This window comes from Cavia porcellus, unplaced genomic scaffold (genome assembly GCF_034190915.1).
Source record: "Cavia porcellus strain 051 isolate PalLab524CR breed Dunkin Hartley unplaced genomic scaffold, mCavPor4.1 scaffold_1, whole genome shotgun sequence".
NCBI lineage: Eukaryota > Metazoa > Chordata > Mammalia > Rodentia > Caviidae > Cavia > Cavia porcellus.
The window spans coordinates 84,069,851-84,091,611 of NW_026947484.1; the positions used below are offsets into that span (position 1 = coordinate 84,069,851).

Genomic DNA, 21,761 nt, shown 5'->3' on the forward strand with positions numbered 1-21,761 from the left:
GATAATCAAGTAACAGTATAAACATCAAAATATACAAGATACAAATATGCTGAGATCACCAATAGCAAAAGCAAATAGAAAACATACTAAATCACATAATTAAGAAAACCAAGGCCATGCCATGAAACTGAGTCAATGGGTCAATGAACACAGGTATCAATGAAACCAAATAATGGGTTAACCAGTCCTGACACCTAAGAAAATTCAACTGATCACCAAACTTAGCAATGAGTTACACTTTTACATTATAGATGTTATCCCCAATGAGAGGGTTCTTGTGTGTGCTACCAAAATGTTTAAAGACTACTGCGAATTTACAAGGTAATAACACAAGTCACATAAGTAGCTCTCTGATACTTGAGAATAAGCTTTAGAAGATGCTATTTTATATTCCAGCATAAATAAAAACAGATCACTCTGAATCAATTATAAGAGATTCTATAATCTCCTATGAAAACAAAGAGTCCAGGTTTTCAACCTGAGGTAGTTTGCTGTTTGCTCCAGCACCTTATAAAATCAGTCAATTACGCCCCGAAGTTTGATCTGAGATCTTGGCAACTATTTCTCTTAAACCATGGAGCATATATAAAGAAAAATAAAATGCCAAGCCATTCTGAGAATAAAAACCCCTGATAAGAGACCCCATTAATGTTTTAAGCTTTATCTTGAACCATCCAACCTCATTCAAATTAATACTTTCCTGAGACTATCCTGCCCAGAGTTACTGGTACAAAGCATACTGTTCTGATTTCTAATTGCTGCAAAGCAGAAGCATTTACCCACCTCATGCAGGAAAATCTTCAAGTTATTCTTGTATAACATTTTTTTCTTAATGACAGAGTCCTTCCAACAGATCTCTGCCTGAATGGTTATTTAGTATTTCAGATGACAGTATATTCCTTTTCAGAAGGCTTAAGTATTCTTCAATGTTTAGTACCAAATCTTAAAAATCAGTTCATACTCTCTTTGTTGTTTCTTTGTTTCTGTGCTTTCTGCCTCCTAGGACCATCCTCCTTCCCTCCCTGCCCTACTCCCCACCCTGATATGAGCTTACCTCCTGTCTGAGTGATGACTTGTATGTCACTGGAAAGAGGACCATCTCCAATTGAGGTAAAAGCCAGGACTTTGACAGAGTATGTTTTTTGGGGCACTAAATTACCAATAGTAGTGATTTGGCTGTCAGCTACATTGTGTTTCATCCAATTGTTGACATGCTGGGTAGGATCCATCGTATAATAAACTCTGTATCCTTGGATCTGTCCATTCGGCTCTTCGGGTTCCTTCCACTGCACCAAAATGGTGGTGGAACTCAGCATCCGTGCCTGGACATCCCTTGGGGCACTAGAAGGTGCTTGCTCTGAGGTCTGTGTCAGCACAGGCTCACTGGGAGGCCCCCGCCCAATGTTGTTGACAGCAACCACCCTGAATTCATAATCCGAGTAAGGACTGAGTCCCGCAACACTGTAGCGCGTGGTTGCCACCCCATCGATTTCTTTGTATGGTTCCTCCGAATTTTTGGGTTTATGCTGGATGATGTAGTAAGAGACAGGCTCAGGGTTCCCAGAGTCCCATGTCAATGTGATGCTCGTGGCTGTGCTCTCAGTCACCACTGGAGTTCCTGGAGGTTTGGGTAAGGCTTGGGAGAGGAAAAAATAAACAAAAAACCATAACCATCTGCAATGCACCAAGCAATTAACTGCTCTTCAGAATTATAGGGATCAGAATCTACTGATAAAAATTAATGCAAAGGATTGTTTTTTTTTAAGTGACAAAAAAAGTACAGTGAAAGCTACCTAGTTGGTACAAATCTCATTTTTCTATAAAAGGTTTGAGAGCATATATTTTGGGCTTATATCTAAATCTGCCACTTATTAGCTAAATGACCCTGGATACATTCTTTAACTTCTCTTTCCTTGAGTTTCCTGATGTGAAAAATAGAAATTATTACTGGGACTGTATTGTACAGCTGAATAATTGTATCATACAGGTTTTCTGTGAAGATTAATGAACTAATCCAGTAATGCTCTTAACAATGTATCTGGCACACTCAATAAACAGTTGTTAAATTTATTACCACTTTTATACCAAAATCTTGGCCACTTAACCCCTTGTTCAACAAACAAATGATATAATTCAATCTCACTGAACACAAAAAAGAAAAAAAATCTTTGAATATACTACAATGGAATTAGATTATTATGAAAGAGTACTAGCTGCAATTCATAAAAAAATTACCAAACACTTCTTATAAATAAGTTAGGATTTATAAGGATTTTAAGGTAGAGGATTTTAAGGATTTTAAGGTAGAGTTGGAATAGAGTGTTTATCTGGCATGCAAGGAATCCTGGATTCAAACGCCAGTACTATAAAAAGAAAAGAAAAAGAATTTTAAGACAAAAATGATAATTTCATAGCAGTGTGTTCTTGTTTAAAAAGTTGAAGGAGCTAAGACCTTTTTCCAAATCATTTTAAAAATATGTTATTGTAGGGGTCTGGGGATTTAGCTCAGCAGCATAAGCACCTTCCTTACAAGCAGGGGGTCATGAGTTCAATCCCCAGTACCAGAAAAAAGAAAAAAGGAAAAAAAATATGTTATTGTAATATTAAAATTCTACAATCTGTTTCACATATACCTGAGACAAGAGCTACCTGACAAATATTTGCATTTAAATGCACTTATTTCATCAGTTCAACTTCCTCTTTTTAGCAGAACTCAACTCAAAAAGATCCAACTCAAAATATAGTTTGTAAGGATACAAACTATCTAAATTGGTGACCTCTTATTTAATGGGCTAGTTCTGAACAGTGACTCTAAAATGGGGAATTCTGCTTGCTAAATTCTTAAGAGATAAACCAGAGGATAACATTCATATTACCAGGATAGTATCTGTTTTCTTTTCAGTGCAAAAGTAAAAATTACAACCCCTCCTAGAATGCTAGCTTCCCAATAGTATCACACTTGTACTGTAGTGCTATGTTTGCAGTACCAAGCACACTGCCTGGCCCTGAGGAAGTTATAAATGAAAATTGGCAAATGGCTGAGTGAAGCAGTCAGTATACACCCTCTTCAGCCTCTTTAAACTCTTAATTTCAATTTAGTTCAACCTTTTGCCTTTAAGATTCACCCAAATGCTTTCTTTTTTTCAGAGGTACAAAAGGTACTGAGGTGTGAAGCATCAAGAAAGCCAAGATGAGACAGTGAAGGGAGAGGCAGTTTAATGCAACTCCTGCTTTTGAATTCTTGAAGGCCTTCAGAAACCTTCAAATATTTAAAACTCAGGCAGTTATTATGAAAAGAGGTGAATTAATATTTGCATATTACTCTAAGAAGTATAAATGACAATATTTAACCAGGGGAATTTACTAAAAATAATAATACAAAGACATTTGTTCAAATACCCTGGCCTGACATTTTTTAAAGAACTGGGTGATTCAGATTTCCCCAAAGTATCTCCTTGAACTTTCAAGGAAAATAAAAATATTGCTAATTAAAATTGTATTTACTGACATTATTAGTTTCACAAATTCACATTTTTTGTATAATACGTGTTTTGTATCTGTACTGTACAGATAAGCACTGTACATTTACTATTTCAAGAATAGACAATGAATTATTTTAAATAAGTGTAACTATAAATCCCGATAGTGAACACTAGGTTCTCACCTCATGTGATTGATTTTACATGGAATACATTTGATATACATGCTCATTGGAGGCAGAATGAAAATTATAAGATGCATGTTGTGTTTTCAAATATTTACTGCCTACAATAGAAGACAATTTGTGTTTATTTTGTAATAACTATAGACATTGGCAGAAAAATTAAAAAACCCTTAATCTGACCCAATTTTCAAGTTTTCTAGAACTGTATGAATACTGGGTAAAAGCAATTTGAAGTCCTATGTGTTTCATTTTTTTCTCTGTGTTCAAAAATATTCACTGAGCATACTACTTAGGATATATTTGTGCATGTTTCCAAAAGAGTATGTCATGAACACTCACCTTTGAAAGGTAAAACATAAAACTAAAACAGAACATAATGCCATTTGCACTTTGAGTTTTCATGGTATGATCCATCAAAAATTTAGAGCATGTATTATTAGATAATGCTGATTTCAATTCTTTCTCTTCTCTTCCCCTTATTTTCAGAGATTTTACAATGGGGTTCTTGTGTCTTTATCAAGACTCTGAATGATTATGAAGACTTTATACATTCCTAATTTTGTCTGGGCCTGGTCTGTTGCTAAATATTTTGACAGCTATCTCCAGCTTATCTTGTCAATACTTCTAAGAAAGAATATGCCAATCTACATACAGGTATTCTATATAATAGCACAGATATGATTAAGTTATTACATGTTTGAAATACTGAATGATGAATTGACTCACTGTAGAATTCTGAGAATAGACCTTCTAGGATGTTATTAAGGTGCTTTGAGTTTGCCCAGTTTTTACAACCCACTGAACATACCTTTAACAGTGATCTGTGCTATTGCTTCAATGACACCCAGTGTTGACATAGCAACACAGGTATAATTTGCCGACTGTCTTACATCATTCAGTTCTAGGACATTTCTTCCTATTGGCATATCATCTTCAGGTGTCAGATCTTCTGCCCCCAGCATCCACTTCACATAAGGCATTGGTGACCCCACTGCCACACAGGTGATATTAACACTTCCACCTGGCATGATTTCATGATTAGTGGGTGGGATAGAGAATCTTGGTGGAACACGGCGAACTGGAACAAAACACAAGGGAAGATGATAACATATACAAGGCACGAAAAACAGTGAGTTGTTAAAACACATGACATGCAATCTACAGACACAATTAAACAATTGAAACGTATTGTGAACTGTCCAAAAACAGACATAAAAAAACTGTGGATAATACAGACCATACAAGTATGGTGTGTGTATACACAGAAGAATATATTTAGTTTAATCACTTATAGCTTAAAGACATCCATACAAAAGTGGGTTCAGTTCTAAAAGGGCCCCACAATAAACTATCTACAAACTAACAATACACAAACATCATGCATAAGATAAACACAAAAACATATGCATGCATGCATATGATAATGATTCTATGCATGCATGTATATGTATGATATAGGGCTGGAAGGTCACCAGCATGTCTGAGTTGAGTGTCAACACCAACTTCAGTGCTGTGCATTTCCAGTTGATGTGACTGTATGTTGTGGTACCACACTGTCACATCCAAGCCCTGGAAAACATCACCTAGAATACACTGAATGTGTAATTTACTTTCTTTTAAGATTCAATGTGGATGCAGCCTCAAAACCTTACACTAACACTGGAACAAACACTATATATAAATAAACTGACAGAGGAAGAATCAGGCCAACACCAGTAAACATACTGGATTGAATCATGCAAGGCATGCACAAGATGGAATCTCATGTCCGTGCTATGACACTGGGAAAGTAGCTAGGCTCCAAGACGACAATTACAACAGAAGAAATCATAGGGAAGTAGAACTAAATACAAAGGGAAAAGGTAGAGTACAGTGACTGAGGCAGGGATTTAGAGGATAGGAGGGTTGAAAATTGCAAGATACATTAAACTGAGGTTGTTAAAGGAAACAATTACAAAAACAAAAAGGAGCTGGATATTTCACATTCAGGATTCCATTCTGTACATAGCTAAGATAACACAATATTGATGACCACAAATATCTAACAAGAGGCTTTTTATGCCTACATTCAAATTGGGAACAACAAATCTAAAACATTGAGCTGGACAAGACATTAAGAGAAACGCTCATATTAAAGCAACATAACACAAAAAAATTACCAAGCAATTACAGTTCAGTGTTCCTGCTTCAGATAATCTTCATGTTTATGTATGTTTAAGTACATGTGTTTTAGACATGGTATAAGGAGAAGGTGAAAGATAAATAGGTTTCCTCTTGGGCTTTTACTGGTAAAACATTACACCAGGAGAATTTTATATCAAGAGAGTAATCTTTTGAAGCATACCTTAAATACAGAGAATAAACTGTTTTCCAAAGTTATAAAAAGACTGAATAACAACCTCATAACTCCAAGAAGATAAATAACTGTCTGAAATCTCTTTGGTTGTGCTTAAGGTTAGATAAACCTTTACTGACTTGAGAGGGCTCGCTGCAATGGCCTCGTGGGTGAATGGCGGTTATAGGAGAAGGAAAGAGAGAGCTAAGCATGCCTCCTGCAGCCAGTTCACAGAGGTTACCCGAAGCAAGCAGGAGCCAGTGTAGACTGAGGTGTCAAACAACATATCGAGAAAAATGGAGGGGAGTTTAGTCTTCATGCTTGGAATTAGGGGAACAACTATGAAAAGTCATTCTGTGGGGCAGCAGGCATCCTTAGAAGACAGAAATTAAAGGCAGGGTGGAACACGGGAAGAGTAGAGGAAAAAGGAAAGCAGGAACACTGACCAAATTCACTGGATCTTAGAGAGTTAAGTGTTACCAGTTACCATGCACCCGGTACATCCTTCCCCATCATGCATCACGGTTAGACACCACCAGCAAGCAACAGAAGCCATGGCCAGAGCATTCTCTGCTAAAATATACCATTAACCAAAAGAAGACCACAATGCAGCTACATTCATTTCATTTGTATTCTTTTGTTATTGGTTTAATTAATAGTTTTGTAAGGTGGGTAAAAAGTAAAAAACACACCAACCTTCTCGCAGCTCTGAGGGATGTAGGGGGTTTGATGCAGAACACAATGAAATGAGGAAAGGAGAAAAACAAGGGAAACACAGAGAGAGTAAAAAGGCCATATCAAGGCTTTCAACTGCTATTTGAACATCTTTATTTGCTCTAGTTCATCCTTCCTACCTTAGCTGGAAAGTTAGCGATACCTTACAGACTAACACATTATTAGAAACAATAGCTAGCATCATTTTGAAATTTTCAATGGAAGAAGGTACACATGCCTCATGCAGCAAAGGAGGTCACCACTGTGAGAGAAGAATTGAGGGGTTCTCAAAGTACTTAGAGAAGAAACAGTTTTCTTCATATCCCCCCTCCCCAGACTCCATAGAGAGAAAGGAGAAAAACATCCCCAGGGAAAATTGTCTCTAACAAAAATTTCAAAATCAAGCTAGATATTTTCTTAAGGGACCTCCCCCTCCCATCCTATGCTAACTTAAAGCCATTTGGTGTCTCATCTGTTCCCACCCCCACCCAAGTCTTGCTGGCTATTCAGAAATGTAGACCAGGAACCAGTGTTTTCACTGGCTAAAAACCAACAGGAATCAGCTTTGAGAATTCCAGGGAAGAGGAAGTAGGTCTTTTCCCTCAAAATGAAAGGCACAGCCATTTATAAGCTCAAAATTTAATCATTCCTGTTACTATATATAAGGGAAAGCATGAATATCTTCATAATTCATTCCTGTTCCAAGGACAACTAATATTATTTTAAAATATGCAATCAGGGTTCCATGGCAATCAAAAGGTTAGATTTTTTTTCAATGTTCTAGTAATTTAAATAAGTCTTGATGTATACAAATGTGCATATATAAGTATATTCAGATATATTATATATAATATTATATATTTATAATTAAGATAAAAAGATAATTAACATAAAAAGTATTTTAAGATAATTAATACAATTAATAATTAAGATAATAATTATTATCTTAATAAATAATTAAGATAATTAACATAGAAAGTATTACAGTTGAGCTATTTCTATATGGCATCCCTCTTTGTTTTGTTTTTGTTTTTTAATTTGCAGCTTTATTCTTATAGCTTGGCAGCAGAGGTCATGAAGACATAAACACCTTTATGCTTAGAACTGCACACACAACTGATTAGTAGCACACCAAGCAATTATTCTAAGGTTTGATAAGGAAACAGAGAAGAAACGTCAGGAAAAAAAGTAAGAAAAAGAAGAAACTCTCAAACAAATGCAAATTACAGTTCAATCAATGCAGTAAAAAAAAAAACAGAATAAAAATCTTAAAATGCAATTATACTTACAAAGCTCAAGCCTCAGGATAGATTATACTCAAGAGTTTTCTCTTTTTATTAGGAAAAATACATTTACACTTTTTTCATTCTGTACTTTCTAAAATGCTTCAGCAACTGTAACCGTTCCCAAATCTACTTATCAAATACTGGACATAAGAACACAGGTCCTGCTCTTAGGCCAACTCCCCCTGATGCTGAGTGAAGAAGCCATGCTGGGGTTGTATCATTCCTACCTCTGACATATAAATTGGCAGGGGCAGAATATCGAGTGCCCGCGCTGTTGGTGGCAACACACTCATATTTTCCTTGATCAGATTCTTCACTCTGTTCGATCTGAAGGGCTCCTGTATGGATATAAAATATATTGCCAAAGAGATGGTCAGAGCAGGCTTTCTCAATTCAGAAAGCTAAACCTCTCAATAATATGAAAAGCCCTGGCAAAGCGAAGGTCCGCTCAACGTCGATTCAATCTCTCGCTAAGGTGCACAGACAGAAAATGATGCGATGAGAAAAACATATAGAGATTATTTCTTTTTTTAACATCATCAATGCTAGCATAAGAAAACAATATCTCTTTTCCCAAGCAAGATTCTATTCATAATTAACACTCTCATTTCCTAGACTAATAAAATGAAGATGGGTGAGACTGCTTCAAGGAAGTATGGCTTTTAAATAAAACAAAAGATTAATTTTTGGTTTTGTTTTGTTTCATTTTTATATCAAAAGTGGCGCAAAAGATGGGTACATCACAAAAAAAAACCAGCTGAGTTTTCAAGAAAGTCTTCTGCTGAAGAAAGCCAAAAATACGCAGCAAGCACAAAAAGGCTGCCCAAAGCAAAAAATTAAAATTAGTCATTATCAGTTATCAAAATATCACTTAAAGAAACAAAACTCCCTTAAGACATGCAGATCGTTTAAGAAAAGAAAGACAGTTTGCCACAACTTACAATTATTGATTACATTTGCTGAAAAACAAAGAGCAGTTGCATTAGAAGATTTTAAAAAAGTTCAAAAGCACGGCCTGTGCCAGCCAGGAAGAGTCGACCAACCACCGCTTGAGGACCTTGAGACAGATCCCCAAGACACCCATCACAATCCACCAGTGGGATTAGCAGTGCGGTGTCACAAAACCCCAAGAAAAATACAAAACAAGAATTACAAAAGAAATGAACACTGAGTCAAAGTATGAAAAACCGGCAATATACACATACCACCAAGAATACTGAGAACCTCGTTTCCATAGCCTGAAGGACAGAAGATCCAAAAATCCAGAGACGAGTAATCCAAGAAAAAAAGAAATAGGGAAAAAAGAATCGCTGTCAGCTTGTAGGCGAGTAGGATCGGGTGGAAAGGGAGTCATTCTTTGACTTTTAAGACATTAAGAGAAAAAAGAATTGAAGAACAAAAGCAAAAACCTTTTGAAAGATAAAGACAAAAAGCAGATGGTCCAGGCTGTCTTCTGCATGTCTGCTACTGTTCTCCAGACCACCTTGGCTTTGGTCCAGAACAAGAACAGCTAAGGAAGAAAAAAATGATCTTTTTTTTTCTCCAGTTGGACAAAAAAAAAGGAAAAAGAAGAAAAAACAAAAAAACAAAAAAAAAAAAGAGAAAAAGAAAAAAAGAAGAAGAAAAGAAAAAAAGAGGGACAGATGGTACGCTGTGACTGGTCGGAGGTCTAAAGACCCGGATATGCTTTCTTTGAAGCATATCACAACTTAAATAATCATTTTCATAAAGAAAGAAATGAACAAAACAAAGAGAAAAAGAGAAAAGGAAAGGAAAATCCACAAGATGGGCGTCACGAATCATAACCAAACGGTACAAAGGAAAAAAATTAAGTTGATGGACATTATTGGGATGGTTTGGAAAACAGGACAAAGATGGGAGGGATGAAAGGACAGAAAGAATGAGTAAGATCATTCTGTGAACGTTAGTTCAGCACTCTTACCTCTTATTGGTGTACCACCTGGGTGGATAATATGAATGCAAATAAGATTAGAAAGAAGAAGCATTAGTACGAGAAGAAGGAGGCTAGGGCTGGGGAGAAGAATTAAATTAGATTTACAGAATTAAATAAGATCTTAAAAGAAACTTGAATTACTATACTGGTAAAACAGGAATATATTAGATAGTATTATTAGATCACAAAAGCAAGTTGCACTATACCACAGAGGGCAAAGACCGTAATAGGCAGCATTGCCTTTCTCAGAGAAGCAACTGAGTTCTTAGGTCTGGGATCACATAGGGTTAGAATTATATTTCATATGCCTCATATCCTTAAAAAAAGAAGTATACAATATTTTTAAAGACATAGTTTAGGAAAATGCTAGCTAAGCTATTTAAGTATATATATAGATATCCATATATATATACTATCACAGGAAATACTAAAGTCTGACTAGAAACAAACACTGTTGGCTAGATAGCATATGCTACTTCTTATGTTACACTTGTGTGATATAATTTGTGTATATTTTATTTCTCTATACAGTGTTCTTATAATAACAGTTCTGTGGAGGTGTCCATGTGCGCGCCACTACAGAGAACTGGTGTCTACACTGACAGTTAGTAAAATGCATGCCATGCATTTTATTAATAATCATAATCATAATATTCTGCATATGGAAATTAGTGGGGGGGTGAAGTGCGCTTCAGAACTAAGCACTTACCAATGGATTCTGGAGATTTAAATACGGAGAGAAGAGAGACAGCATAAAAATATTATTATATTCCTTATAATTTGGTACAAATTTTTCAGAAGTTAAAGCTTTATTATACTAAATTATCTATGTTACATGTGAATCATTAATTCTTTATTTACAAAAACAGAATTCTAAACTACACAGTTCTGCTGACAACAAGCAAAAAAGGCAGTTAACAAGACGCTTTAACATCACAGGACAGGTCAAAAGCTGAGAATTCTGGGAAGACAGGCAGTTAAACAACTTATAATTCCATACCATTATTACCAAAATGTCAAAGTAAACAGCTCATTAGTATATGCCCCCATGACATTACCTAGGGACTGGTTCTAATACTTCAGAATTTAGAATTATCTCTACTTTTAATCTACAGAGAGCACAAGAATAAACTCGGGATGGGAACGGGAAAGGGAGAAAAGGACAAAGAGAGGGAGGAAACAGCAAAAGCTGGAGTCTACACCAAAAGCAGACTTCTGTAGATCCAGTCACTGGAGGGCTCAAAACCTTGAGTGTGAGTGTGGGCGCACACTATGGTGGCTGATGTGTAGAAAATGCTCACTCACAATGACACAGTAATAGTATTAATAAAATTCCCCTCCTTTTGTTGATACTTTGAAAAAGACTTTAAAAAATACAACTGGTTATTCATGAGATAACATTTCCATGTTTTATGTATTAGTGAAAAGAAAGCAGATGTGTCCAAACTTACTAAACGCTGATACTTGGATGAGTTCAAAAGTAGAAAAGACAGGCAGAAAACAGACTTTGATATTATTGAATCATTTTAGGGTTTAATATCGACATTTGTTTCTTAATGAATATAAGCATTGGAACTCCTTGCAAGTTCTGAATGAAGTCCAATGTTGAAATAATTTCGTTTCAAAAGAAAACAGAGAAAGAAGAAAGAAAGAGAAAATGGATCCAGCGAATACTGCAGAAAAGCAGTAAATTAAAAAAAATATATCAAAAATGCAGTCACAGCAGTGAGCAATGTGGATTAAACAGAAGCTGCAAAACACAGAGAGAAGGGCAGACTCTGAAACAGGCCATGACATCACAAACATGGACAACATGTTAAATAACAGAGAAAGAAGAGGAAGAAAAATCAATATCTAAAAATTAAAATAAATTAACAAAAAAAAAAAAGAGAGAGAGAGAGAAAGAGTTTTTAAAAATTTGCTCTAGGAGTCAATGGAAACAGTAACAAGACCCTACCTGATCGTAACTGCTTAATACGACCATTGTTGTTGCTTGTGTCGACGGGTAAGAAATCTTTAAACCAAGTGATTTCTGGATCCGGATTGCCACTGGCTGCACACAGCATGGTGGCAGTGCGCGTGCGCTCCACCACCTTCAACTGTGGGCCCATGTCAATGGTAGGGAAGCCCCTGGGAATTTGATCCTCTGCAAGACAAAAGGTAATATAAACATGTTAACAAGTTAAAAGCTTAAAATTCAATATTTCTATACATCTCTACCTTTTTCAGCACTTGTTGAGGCCCTAACTTGTTGAGCACTACAGCACCATCAGACGAGGGTACAGTCACAATGTCTGTTTCTGCCTAGCAGACTAAGATGCCAAAAGCCTACATGCTAGCGCAGAGCTCAGGCTGGGGCAAGAGACTACAATAAGGAGATGAAACAAGTTTCATAACAGTGCAAAAACAAACTACAGGATTTGGGCTGCAGCAGATTCATGAGCAGCCAGGGGAAGCTCTGAAGGCAAAGGGCCTTTAGGAAGGTGTTAGGCAGTCAAGCTGGCCAGGTTTCAAAGAAGGAAGACAGAGTTTTAGAAAGACAGGGATATCCCCAGTCTCAGCATTGATGTAGGAAGGTTTTACTGAAAGAAAATAGTAGGCACTGGCGGAGCTAGCACAGGAATTTGATGGAAGTTGAGTGGGAACATAAACACAGGTTAGTGAGTAGGAAGCCAAGATGAGCTATCTATATTCCATGTTGAAACATTTCTCTAAAAACTGGTAAGCAAAACTATATACACTTAGCCATCTGAATCCACTGGTACTACATATACCGGTTGAAAACAGTTGCCTGATTGGAAATATTTGGGAAAATAAATGCATCTACACCAAACATGTACACACTTCTTATTGTTATTAAGCCTTAAACAACAAGGTATAACACCTCTTCAGAGCATTTACGTTATATTATATATTACAAGTAACTTAGAGCTGAATTAAAATCTACAAGAAGGTATGGAAGGTTATATGCAATTACTAAAGCATCTTAGATGAGTGACTTCAGTAGATTATTGGGTATGTGAGAGCCAGAACCAATCCTTCACAGATACTGAGAATGACTGCATTTTTTATCCAAGTATAAGGTTCAACTTGAATGAATTCCTTTGACAGGAGTTTCAACTGATCAGAAAATTATCTGTGAGTTATTCAATTTTTTTATTAGCACATGTGTTATAGACAGCTGAGTTAACTAAAAATATTATAGGCAGTCAGACACAGCTGGGCCCTGGAAGGAGCCAGTGCAGAAGACTGGATACCTTGCAGCTATGAGGGAAGACAAACACCTCCACTGTGGGCCAAATCTCAAGACAAAAGACAAATATAACAATTAGAGACTGATATTCTAAATAGGTATCAATCACCTTGTGGAAGCCAAAGTAGCCACTAAACCAATCCCCTCTAGGAAAAGCCTCTTTTCTATATTCATGTCCACTTGTTATGTGACTTGCTTCCCCACTGGATCCAGATTTAATCAATTTTACCCGAGCAATTATACTCCTAATCTTATTGATTGATCATAGCTCTGCCCCACTTCATGCCCAGTTGCCTTGGGAGTTCCCAATCCACCTTGGACCTTTTCCACCTTGTGATTTTGCTCTACAAAAGTCCCAAGAAAAGGCAAGATTCTAGGCAACGCACTTAGGACCATTTCTGTCTCTCTCTCATTGGAAGCTTTGTTTCTTTCAATCAATATATTCTGCTTTTAACCTCCATTGTTCCTAAAATTCTTTCTTCATTTTAGAGAACACAAATTCATTCCAAACATATAGTAGTCTGGGAGTTTCTTTCCTCTATATCCCGTTTTCCATACATATGACCACACCCATCATGAGACATTTGTACATACATATATCTTCGTTCTCCCCATTTCCTGCCTTCCCTTCAACCTTTCTTCTTCTACCGATTTACAAATGCTCTGTTTCCATTTCTTCCCTTTAACTCTCTCTGTTTAAACACTTTTTTCATTCCTTCTCTTCCCCTTCTCTTCTTCCTTGTTCTAGAGAGTTTTTTACCAAAGGAAAAAATTAAATCCCTGTTAATGACTCAAAAGAATACATTCCTTAGGGCAAGAAAATACTTTGCTCCCATCTGAAAGGCCTGTATCATTTTCAGAAATTAAAAAGTTCCTAAATTTCAACTCTCCAACTCAACTAAAGTCAACTTCTTCTCACCCACAACAAAACTGATTCAGATTTCAGAGGAGGAAATAAAGTCTACTTAAATCCTCCAGTCATGCTGCACATGGAAAACCTGCATGGCTAGCTCTTCCAACCTGGATTAGAAAGCCAGTTTCTATTTGTGCACTGAAGAAACATAAGTTTGATGTGTGGTAATATCCAAATTAGAATTTGGACATTTGTTTGCAGACTATTATGAAATACTTTGACTTCTAATTTGGTTTGATGTTCATTTAATCAAAATAGCAGGTCATGACCACTGATGAATTTTGATGATCCCTTAACTCTTAAGTAGCTCAAAAATCATAAACACTAGTTAGGAAAACATCAGAACATAATCCTGATGCTTCCTCTTTGTTGTCAGTCAGCCTGTGTGTCCTCTCTGATATCCTCTTCCAACCTACAGGCCAAACTCAAATTCTTAGCCCTGGCTAAAAAGGTCCTGTTTGTTTCAGCCTCTCACTGATTACTTCATCCACAGGAAACTCTCCTGTTGTCCATACTGACACTGTCACATCTCCCTAGACAAATCATATCTGTTAAAGATTCTGTGCCACTTGGAAGCCATTTAGCTCAAAGTACTTCCTTCATAAAGGTTAACAGACCTCTCTGAAACACATTTAATCTTTTCCTCATCAGAGATATATATACCAATGGGTACGCAAGTCCAGTTTCTAGTATTTACAAACCGCAGAAACCCTATCCTTCCACCAAAATTTGCTTTCAAATCCCTTGCCATCACACTAGTATCAACTGCTAAATTTTAAGATGCATCCCAGTAATTTCCAAATCTAGGTGAATATATGTCAATGAATAGAGGAAGAAATGTCCTCTCAACACACAACTTCTGTTAGAAGAATAACAAGAAAGGATTGAAGACACTGAATATGCCAAAATACTAACAAAAAATCTACAAGAAATGAAAGTTCAGAGAACAGCAGTTCTAGATCATCATAAGAGGAAAGTCTAGACTGGCTCTCAGGATGGCCAGAACAATGCTTATATAACTTCTATTAATAGTCTACGAAAAAACAAAGGAAATTGCAGCAGGTTGAGCTCGATACCTGGATCTACTAGAGATTATTTTCTTGTTAGACTAGATACTTCCTGCTTTGACCACTAGCAATAATAATTTAAAATTTTAAAATATAAAATAGTTAATTTCCACAAAGTACATTTCATTCATCTAGAAAAACGTGTTTTTTTTCTGAAGAAACAGAAACTCCTGATTATGTAAATGTTTAAACATCTTCAGCCAAGCAGAGGTTCACAGGAGGTGTCAGGAGAAGGGATCCACAGTGGCATTTCAAGATGATTTTTCGAGTCTTACAGGGAAAGTTAAAAATTAAAATGAGATGAGGCATGCCTTACAAATTAGGTTATGCTAATCTTAATAACCTATTCCACTGGAATTTCATCAGGCTGTTGTTTATGCTCTTTAAGATTTTACCAATACAGTTACATCTTCAATGTAGTTCTAATGTTGTTAGGAAAAAGAAAAAAGAAAAAGATCAATAGCTGCTGTAACACAAATATTATATTATTAAACATCTCACTTGGCAGCTATTGACACAAAAATCCTTCAAACAATAAGAGTAATTTCTCTCAAGTGTTTGAAAGTCAATTACATTGCCTTGAATATTGAAAACAGAATTTCTGGAAAATTGCTTAGAATTTATTGTTATTTTCTATTTTTTTAGAGCAATAAACTTAAGCAAAACAACAACAACAAAACATCACTCTAGAATTTTTCTGTTTCTTAGTGTACTGGAGGAGTCCATGGCATTTAACTAAATAATAATGCTAGTCATTAATTTTTTTTACATGTTTATCTCTCTAAAGAATCAAGCCAATATTCAAGACTGATCAGTAGTGTCAAAGCCTTAAGATTATTGAGCCACTTACTGAAGACTCTTACCAAGGAAATCTATACTTAATAACCATTTATAAGAAATTAAGTCCTCCCGGTACTGGAGGACTTGCAGTTATTTAACTTACTGCAGTTGCTGTTTGAGAAGATTGCGATTCTGTATTACAGGAGGCCTTCTGAATACACTGGATGTAAACTCCTACACAACAAAAGCAGAGCTAGTGGCTAAATTGACTTGTGCCCTCCTGGAAGTAGCCTAATACATTTGAATGACCTGTTGTTGTTGTTGTTGTTGTTGTTGTTGTTGTTATTTTTCCTGCTCAGCTGATAGAGAACACTCCAGAGCCTCTTTTTCATACACATAAATGCACAACTAAGATAAGCTACCTAGCATACTAATTGGTCAGAGAATGTAAAGGACACTCTTTTCTTATTTTTAATAGGGGTAATTAAATTCTGTCCACCCCCCCCCATTCTGCAGAACCTCATCAAATGCACTTTTTTCTCTGAATTTTCATGAGAAATATCACAAGGTAACAGATTCGAACAGCTAGAGCTGTTTCACGTTGACAGTCGTGGCTTGTTTCCAATTTGACTGTCAGGTATTTGGCAATAAAATTTAGTATTCAACATAAAACGAACTGTAGAAATAATGAAATTTCTAATTGGAATGCTTATCTCTGTGGGTGTAGTTTAGAAGATATTAATGGCTTTTTTCACTTTATACATTTATTAGTGATTTATATACAACTGTCTTAGCCATTGGATTATGTTAACTGTGACACTTATCAAAATAAGTGGTATCAGGAACTTGGGAATTGAATTGACACCTTTAAAATCTGAACTACATCAACTTTCACACAGAAAAGCAGCTATCAAAAATTAACAAATTGTTAATGTTAGTAGTTTTAAACTTTTATGTGAGGTGAAAAGAAAAACATTTTGTCCTGTTCATTAATGTGCTCATTAAGCTTTAAAGTGCCTTACTTATCACCATTCCATATTAATATTCAATCATGCAGAATTAGGTACTAATTCATCAACAATTTAAATCAGACTTGACCTTCATGAAGCCATTCAGTCTGTCATTTTGAGGGGCCATTAAAGGGCAGATGACTGCACAGTTGTGCTCAGTGAGTCGGAGAGTTATACATACTCTGTTTGTGATGGCAGCTATAATCAGAGCTGGAAATATAGCACCATCTTTGAATCTGTCTCCTAATGATATATGCTGATAGGAAACTTTCAGTTCCATTAAGGAAACAGGAACATGAATTTCAGCATTTTCCAGATCTAACTTTGAATTGTTGTACAACTTCTTAACAAAGCCTGACCTACAGAGGACTAGAAAGCTGTCTGTGGGGAAAAGTCTGTCCATGTTTTGGAAGGAGAATGCCTTTGATAACTGCGTACCATCAAATACTAACTCTTCCATAGTTTGCTCAGTTACACTGCTTTCACTGTTCACCCATAAACAGTTTTAAAGGCGTCTTTACATTTGCTTCAACTCCAAAGCACTAAACATTTTCAAGAAAGGTACAGCAGCCTGAATTGCTTCTGATGGCCAGAGATTTCCTTTGCGACAGCCCCAAATAGTTCTCTGTGAAAAAATGCCAATTTATCAAATATACCACCAATGTGTGTATGGAGGGAAAAAAAATCATGTCAGTTTATGATATGCTTTCTTGAATGTATTATTAAAAGATTTGACAAGTGTTTCTGACTACTTAGACCTTATTTATAATGTAGAAGTTTTAGCAAGCATGGTAGTATCATCAAGCAAAATTAGATGCTGGGAGAAAAAGACAAGCCGCTTTTTTTCCTGGAGAATTTGTTACCTGAAATCCTTTTTCTGAGAGCCATTGTGTAGTGAAACTTTAAAAGTACCCAAACAGTACTAACAAGGAACACCTGAATGTAGGCACTGCACATGTGAACATGTAAGCTCAGGAAAGGAGGGAAGTTTGTTTACCTATGCATCTCTCCCAGTGTTCAACAAATACAGGCACCTAGAAGTGTGCAGGAAGCTTTTCAGTCATTTCAGGGATCACTCACAAAGCGTCTGAATTCTTAGTGGTTTACTCAATGCCATTCATTTAAATAGTAATTCTATTTAAGGTGACTGTACCTTTGTCCTCTTTTTGATTTCTAGTCCAGTAAGAAGCAAAAACTCTTCAAAAATCCTAGTCTTTTAAAAGCATGTTAACTAACATTAGACTTCGAGATTCACAAAAATGGCTGCTAATGAATGTTTATTTTTACAATGTTCAGTTTTATTTAGTCAGCAAACAATTTTCATCAATTGACCTGTGCAACATACTTGCAGTTATTTAACTTACTGCAGTTGCTGTTTGAGAAGATTGCAATTCTGTATTACAGGAGGCCTTCTGAATATATTGGATGTAAATTCCTACACATAAAAACAGAGCTAGTGTGCAGAACTTTATGCAGGAACACAATGACAGTGAAATGAAGATAGCTGAATATCTACCTACATTCTACTGTTATCTATTGCATAATGGAATTATTTATGTTCGAGATAATGGGAAAAACTCCAGCGAATCATCCAGGTGTATTTTGAGGCAAACACAGTGAACTTTCTTTCTGACAGAATACATTACATTTAGATGTGCATGACATAATCTTTTAGGGAGCAAAAGTCTGTGTGCGTGTTTGCATGCGTGTGTGCACACATGTTGGTTGCAGGGAATTAGTGAGAGATACTCTTACTAACATATGAAAACAAGTAAAGTATTAGACCTGTAATATGTTGGCTATTTTCTTAAATAAAAATTTTAGCCTCTGTGTCTCTCTCCCTCATAGACAGACACATACACACACACGTGCACATACACATACACACACACACATAGACCCAGAGGAGGGAGAGAAAGAGGGAGAGAGGTCCTCATCTGTTAAGATACTGCTGTTCTGTGCAGGAAAAAGTCAATGGGCCTTTTAACCTAAGAAATGCAAACTTTCTTGGAATAAATGTATGTTGGTCTTAAAAAGATCAGAAGACTGTCAAGTAAGATATTTATGAATAAGATAATTTTGAATAAGCTATGTATTGAAGTAGCACTATATTTTTTTAAAGGAGCATCTGAACTGTTCAAACAATGTGCTGGATAGAAGACAGCAATATTCCTTTTGGAAATATTTATTGAAGGCCTCTTTTGTGCCAGACTGGGATAGGCACTACATATGAAGTTATCTAGAGAATCTCTATATTGTTATGATTTAATCGTAGCTTCAAAATAATTAGATTCTCTGGGAACAATAGTGGTACCCAGTTCACAGACAGGAGGACTGAATGAGATCATGTATTAAATGTGCTTAGCACTGCCTGACACCAGTGTCACACGTCTAGTAAAACATTAGTTAGTGTGTTTGTACGTAAACTATGCTAAGCTCCAGCAAAAGATCTAAGTTGAACAGAAGCACTGACTTTAAGGCTTGATATACGTAAGAGCTGCAGCTATAAACTGCACATGGGAAAACAGTCCATGCAAATCATTATAAACAAGGGTTATTCATACAGGTGAATTAGAGAACAATAGCCATGCCAAGTGATCCTTCAAGGCTCAGGAAGGCTTCACCTCTCCGTTTGAACAAGATTGTAGGCGGATGATTGATTTTTCCCCAAAGTGAATTTTTTAAATGGCTCTGAATATCTGGGTTGATATAGCACTACTGTGAATAACTGAACACACTAAAACCAGTTGCTTTTTCTTACACCAGGAGGGCCATTTCTCTTTTAATTATGCAGAAAGAAGTAATTAAATATTCCTGATGTTGGGGAGTAGATCATGTGGAGAAGCCTATATGGCATTTTATATAAAAGGATATTTTAAAAAATGAAGCATGAAGTCAATGACACTGGGTTTGTTTTTCAAGTTTTTCACACTTAGAAAACAAGTTTTAGGGGAAAACTATATAAATCAAGAAACACCTCTGCACAATGTCCTCAGAGGATAGTGTAATGGTCCTACTAATTATTCAGCTCTAAAGAGCCTATTTACCCCATAACAGAATGGAATTTAGTAAGAACTTCATGTTGAACTAATATAACTTTTTACACATTATAAATTACTCTGATGCACAATATCTCTAAAAATACAAATGTTGAGCCTTTTAGGGTTCCTCCAGGGTAGCCTGGAGTGATATCATTATTTTCGTGTTCTGTAGACATAAAACAAATACTCATTAAAATTAAATTACTTATTCTCGGTAATACCATACATATAGCAAATACTGGAAAATGTTTTAGTTTTAGATATAGTCTATTTTAATTTCATCATGTTTCCTCTATGCCAACTGCAGTTCTTTGAATAAATATTCATCTTTCCCAACAATGGGCTCTTTAATCAGAGTCAACTCACAATGGAAAGCACACTAAAATTTCTGGCTACTTGGATATCGTTTTTATTTTTTTAAGCAGGAAAGATGAGACATTAACATTGCACAGGATGTAATAATATCTTTAAAATAGTCCTGTATTCTAAAATTTACTTCTGTTAGCTTCCAATGAACTTATCATTTGTAGTTGGAGACCAATCTTCCCATGTCTCCTAGCCAATACTGAGTAGAAGACAATCGGAAAAGAGTGGAAGGATGACAAATGCCAAGAAATTTCCCTAGGGAGTGCAAAGTCAGCACTGTGTCCATGTCTTTGACCCTTTTATAATTTCTATTAAATTATCCAGGCAGGCCTATACACGGAAGGGCTTCCGCCATGCACAAACACCTAAGACCTCCTACAGGCTGGAAAGCAGAGTTAGGCAGACTTAACACAACCACCCAAGGACCCTATGCCACTGAGGCTGCTCTGTGCCATTATAAGGTTGACATTTCTTACCTTGTTAAGAGATAGGAATGCATAGTGTAGTTTTAGGTGAAGAGAAAGATCATCCTTTCAAAGGCTAGAATGCAGAGAGCTAAAGGCTGGACTAGAGTATTTTTTACTTTGTTCAACAGCAGTGAATTTTAAGCCATTACCTTTTAAAATGGACCATGGTATCAGGCTACAAAAGAAATGAACCATTTTCATAACAGAATATAGTCCCCGAAGAAGGGGAAAAAGCATTTATTTATTATTCCTTTCTTAAAGAAAACAGCATAAATACAGCTTTTATTTTCACCATTCCAGATGGCAGCAGGGTATAATTTGTACTGTTTTGACATCATAACTGTATTATTCAAAATCAATCTTCCCGCAAGCAAACTGAATAAGGGACTGAAAACAGAAAAATAAAAAAATAATAAGTAAACGCTAAATCAAAGATTTCTTAAAAAGTTGAACTGCTGGGCCATCATCAAAATTATATGCATATGAATGAAATCATATGAATAAGGTAGTTTCTGATTATAAGTCAAAGACTATACTAACTCAAAAAGTAAGAAAAATTGCCAATCAACAATATTTCAAAGGGAATATTTAATAAATATAAGCTCTCATTCCCAAAACGTAACTATGAACAAATTACAATTAAAACTCTTTACTAATTATGTACAGATGGAATGCTTGTTTCAATACCGGTAGAAATCAATGAAGAAACTTATATTTCAGAATGGATTTAGGTATCTTTTAAGGGTAGAAAGTTATGGTGCACAAGAGTCTACAGAGGTTTTCATAGAATTATGTCAACAAGAATAGAAAATTAGGCACTGATAAGCTGATTGGAGCTTCATTAGCAGCTACAAAATATTCAGCTTTCCAACCAACTAACCACAAAGCATTTCAGAGCAAAATTCTATTTC

At 35.9% G+C, this 21,761-nt stretch overlaps 1 protein-coding gene across 33 annotated transcripts in view; it reads right to left on the reverse strand.

Annotated features, from left to right (window-relative positions):
• The window catches only part of Ptprd (protein tyrosine phosphatase receptor type D), a 2,079,748-nt gene that overhangs the window by 176,046 nt on the left and 1,881,941 nt on the right, over positions 1-21,761 (reverse strand). For 20 of the 33 annotated variants that reach the window (XM_063251000.1, XM_063251071.1, XM_063251037.1 and 17 more), the window contains 5 exons: positions 11,911-12,099; positions 9,942-9,959; positions 8,227-8,337; positions 4,473-4,742; positions 1,055-1,636 (listed from right to left, as the gene is read on the reverse strand). In XM_063251000.1, the coding sequence (XP_063107070.1) occupies positions 1,055-1,636; positions 4,473-4,742; positions 8,227-8,337; positions 9,942-9,959; positions 11,911-12,099 (1,170 nt within the window). The remainder of the gene's footprint in view (positions 1-1,054; positions 1,637-4,472; positions 4,743-8,226; positions 8,338-9,941; positions 9,960-11,910; positions 12,100-21,761) is intronic. The other 13 variants (XM_063251078.1, XM_063251087.1, XM_063251083.1 and 10 more) reach the window with 1 other exon arrangement.